We start from the raw sequence: 4,329 nt of genomic DNA on the forward strand, positions 1-4,329 counted from the left end.
GCTCTCTTTCTCTCTCTCTCTGTCAGATAAATAAAATCTTTTTAAAAAAAATGGTTAAGACAGTAAATTTTATATTGTCTTTGACCACAGTCAATGCCATGAGGAAAATGGATGCCGTCGGGTGCCCCTCCTTCTCCAGCACCCACGGGGTGGCTCACTGAATGGATGAAGCAGTAATTGTGTAAAACACGAGAAAAATAGCTCTGCGTGTAACGAATTAGAGCAAGATTATCACAGCAGATTATCGTATCATAGCACCGTCTCCACTGCACACCAGCTCTGCCTTCTTGGCTTCCTTTGCTAACCCGTCCCCGTGATCCTCACCGCTGTGCATGTCCCCAGAGGTGGCCCCCTCCTCAGACTGATTTGCAGTGACATAGAAGCCTCTGGAAGCAAGTTCTTGGCCACACAGAGGTTATCCTTTTGCGGGGAGAGGAAACATTTCGTGGGTTGTGTCACCACCAGACCACCCCCTCCTCTGGTCTGAATTTCGACCTCAGGCCACCCTGATTTGGAGATGGATCAGCTTCTTCCCTCCTTTCCAGAGGACAGCAGACAAGCCTTCCAGCCCTCCTGGGGCTGCGTTGTCCGGTCAGGGTCAGGCCGCTATGTCTGGAGGAATGTCGAGGCTTGGAGATGGTCCAGGAGAACCGCAACAGTGATTAAAGTGCTGGACATGGAGACAAACAGCGGGGTTGGAGGCCCTCACCAGATCTACAATGGTTCCAGGAGGCAGGCCCCTCCACGCTGGTGACAGCATCCAGCTGCTTCCTCCCTCCCCAAGGGGCCCACCAAGGGGCAGATGCTAAATTTGTGGTGAGGAGGCAGGCCGAATTCACAAGAAGAGCTTCTGCCAGGGAGAAGGTTAACACAAAAGTGGGCTCCTCAAAGAGGGGAAGGAGACATTTCACCTGGATCTGTACGGAAAACCTATTTCCCCCGGGGATAAAATATAAATATGTAAAACCCTCAAATTTACAGCATGTGGCCCAAAGGAAGCCTTCAATGAATGGCAGCTGGTAATATTTTCCCTCCTTGATCTTATGCTTTTATAAGAAAAAATCTTCATGGAGCTTCCAAGAAAAGCCAATGAAAAGAAAAGGCCATGAAGTCAGAATACTGGTTATCTCAGAGGAGGGGGGCACAAGGGAGCATTCCGGTATTAGCAACAGGGATGCAGGAGTGTGGGTATGAAAACCCCACCAAGCTCTTCACGTCAGGTTGGGTAAGTACTTTAGCATTCTACCGTCATAGGAGAGAGTAAAAGAAAAAGAAAAAAAGTAGACAAAACTTCTGAGGCAGTTACAAATGCCTTTTTATGTGGAGTCCAATAAAATCTTCTGGAGTGATGGAAATATTTTCTCTGTGTGCTGTCCAACTCAGTAGCCACGAGCTGGGTGCTACTACTGATCGCTTGAAATGGGGCTAGTGTGACTGAAACACTGAATTTTTAATTTAGATCAATTTAAAGTGCACTGACTCCATGTGGCTGGCAGCCTCATTAGATGGTGTAGCTCTAGGATAGCGCAAGTCGCAAGGATAAAGACTTTCCTTCGCTCCTCCTCAAAACACCTGATGAACATGAGGACCTCATATGCACTTTGGGACCCAAATATCGTCGACTCTCGGCCAACGTGGTGGTTAGGGGCACCGACCTCTCATGCACTTGAAAATCTGAATACAACTTTTGACTCCCCAAAGACTTAATAGTCTATTGACCTGAAGCCTTATCAAGAACATAGTCAGTTAACACATACTTTGTATGTTATATATGCTAGACACTATATTCTTACAATAAAGTAAGCTAGAGAAAAGAAAATATATGGAAGAGAAAATATATTTACAGTGCTGTAAAAAATCCACCTATAAGAGGACCCGTGCAGTTCCCACCCATGTTGTTCAAAGGTCAACTGTAAGGCATGAAAAATAACCTGGATTTCCTAATAGATAATACTATGTAGGAATAAATAGGAATAAACTAATGTTACACACAACACGGGTTAATCTCAAAAGTATTTTTAGTGAAAGAAGTCTTACACAAAAGAGCATACACGGTAGGTTTCCATTTATAGGAAGTTCTAGAAATATAAAAAGCAATCCTCGGTAATACTAACCATAACTAAGTGGTTGCCTCGGGGTAGGAGGAACTGATAAGAAAGGAACATAAGAGAATTTTTGGGGATGACAGAAATATTCTATAATTCGATAGGGGCAGGGGGATTACACAGGAGTGTATCGTGGTCAAAACTGAAACTATAATCTTAAATTCTGTGCATTTCATGCAGAGTATACCTCAAAAAACACACACTCACAAAAATCTTATGCAATGAACAAGATTTCCTAAGCACCCTTCACACACGTTTTGTCATGTTCCAACAACTGTATCTCTGCACCCTGGAACAGACATTAAACATCGGACAGATAAAGAAAATAAAAAGATCAGTCATTGGTCCAAGCAGTAGTGCAGAGCAGGCGACCTCGAGGCCATACCCTCATCGCTGTGCCATCCAGCCTGCCTAGGGGATCACAGAGTCGTTTGTCCTCAGAGCGCGGCCCCCTCCCCACAGCACCCCCAGGAGGTCTTACCAGCACGAGGCCATCAGCCTTGGGCTGCCGGGCCAGGCTCACCCCCATCCACTCATCATCCCGGTCTTCCCGGCAGGTCTTTCCACACGGCATGCCCCGACTCTTCCCTGGATGAGAAAGAGAAAAGCCAGACTTGCTTTGAAAAACAATGTTCTGCTGGCTGCTTTACAAAGGGTGGTCTACGGTCCAAACGCTGGTTACCTGCCAGTGAGAAACTAAGGAACTTGGAACGAAGTGTAAACCAACCCCATCACGATGTCCTGTTGGCTGTTTAGTTGAGCCAATATTTTTTTCATCACAAGACTTGCTTCGCGAAGGAAGTGGTGCGGTGATTTACGTTCTGAAGCTAGCTCCGTAATCTGTCACGTACCAGGAACAAGCGGTTCACAAACCCATCATTTTGAGTAGCACTAAAGAACACTGCAGACTGCTCTCCCTTTCAGCGAAAGAATATCAGAACAGTTCTTTGTTTAAAAAAATACAACTAGAAGCTCTCGCTGGGAAAGAACTTTGGAGAAAGTGAGGATCTGAAGTGAGGACCGCTATGTGCCAAGCACAGATCTCTGTTATCACCTCTCTGACTTAACCTTTTGAAGGTATATTAGTCCTGACCTTACAGGCAAGGCAACTGAGGCCAAAGAGGCTATGGGACTTTCCCAGTTAAGTCCCAACTGGTAATTGGCAGAGCTGGGCTCTGAACCCAGGCAGAGTCACCCGATTCCAAGGATGATGTATTTTCCACTGGACCGAAGTAAGCTTTTTAAGACCTCCATCCATCATATCTTTCCCTACTTAAAATATAAAGCCTATGATTGATTTTAACGGTCTCCCCTTTCATGCAGAGCATAAAATCTTCACACCTTACCCCAGCCTGCTGGGGCCTGTGTGAGGCAGCCCCAGCCCACGCCGTCAACCCCTCTGCTTCCGCTCTCCTGCTCAGCACTCCAGCTACACTGTCCTCACTTGGTACTTTAAAATGGCACATGCTTTCCTCTGCTCGGAGGTTCTGCCCCCCGTAGCTGCCCAGCTAACTACTGTGAATCTTTCCAATCACGTGCAGATCAACTACCCACCTCCCCGCTGGTCTTCTTGCACTCAACTATTCATTTTCATGTCTCTCTGCCCACCAATTTGTAAGGTCCAGGAGGGCAAGACCTCTGCTTTGTTCACCAGTAGATCTCTGTGTGGTAATAGGAACTCGACACATGAGGGGAGGGGAGGGGAGGGGATGATCAGGCCACCCTGAGAAGACAAAGAGGAAGTGTGAGGGTACAGAACCCATCTCCACCTTGGCAATGACATCCACCCACCTCGAGCCATGTCCAATTCGGTGCATCTCCGGTCAGGGTTGGTGTGGACACGGCACTTAAACACAGCGCCAGGGGACTTCACTGAAGTGCTGTACTTGGACTCTGCCTTTGGTGCTCCCACAAGGACCCTGCACATCAAGAAGAAAGAACATTCTGTCACAACCCAGTACCAGGAAAGAGGAGGGTGATGGTTAAATCCTTACCCAGCCATGGCTGGGCTGCCAGAGCGCTCCCTGAGAAACCACACCCCAGCATTATTCTGTGCTAGGAGGCCCAGCGGGGAGAGCCTCCTGCAGGGAGCCTGTCAGATTTTCTCCAGGCACACTTAAAGCCTAAGAACGGCTGGGAACACATACAAAAAAGGGTTCCTATCTAGACCATATAAAGAACTCCTGTAAATCAGTAAGGAAAATACAGACAGCCAACAGAATAG

At 47.1% G+C, this 4,329-nt stretch overlaps 1 protein-coding gene across 1 annotated transcript; it reads right to left on the reverse strand.

Annotated features, from left to right (window-relative positions):
* Positions 1–2,350: 2,350 nt before the first annotated feature.
* Positions 2,351–4,107, reverse strand: LOC117802794 (integrin alpha-9-like). Its single transcript, XM_034663553.1, has 3 exons — positions 4,100–4,107; positions 3,897–4,024; positions 2,351–2,693 (listed from the first exon to the last, which is right to left on the reverse strand). Exons 1-3 carry the CDS (start codon positions 4,105–4,107, stop codon positions 2,440–2,442), a joined length of 390 nt encoding a protein of 129 aa, XP_034519444.1. The 3' UTR covers positions 2,351–2,439.
* Between the last annotated feature and the right edge of the window lie 222 nt (positions 4,108–4,329).

Source organism: Ailuropoda melanoleuca, chromosome 6, assembly GCF_002007445.2.
Source record: "Ailuropoda melanoleuca isolate Jingjing chromosome 6, ASM200744v2, whole genome shotgun sequence".
Lineage (NCBI taxonomy): Eukaryota > Metazoa > Chordata > Mammalia > Carnivora > Ursidae > Ailuropoda > Ailuropoda melanoleuca.

What these genes read in the sequence shown, in the direction of transcription:
- LOC117802794 (XM_034663553.1), bottom strand. An exon ending in CGAATTGGACATGGCTCGAG is followed by an intron (nt 2,694 to 3,896) that starts GTGGGTGGATGT and finishes TTTCTCATCCAG; the next exon opens with GGAAGAGTCGGGGCATGCCG.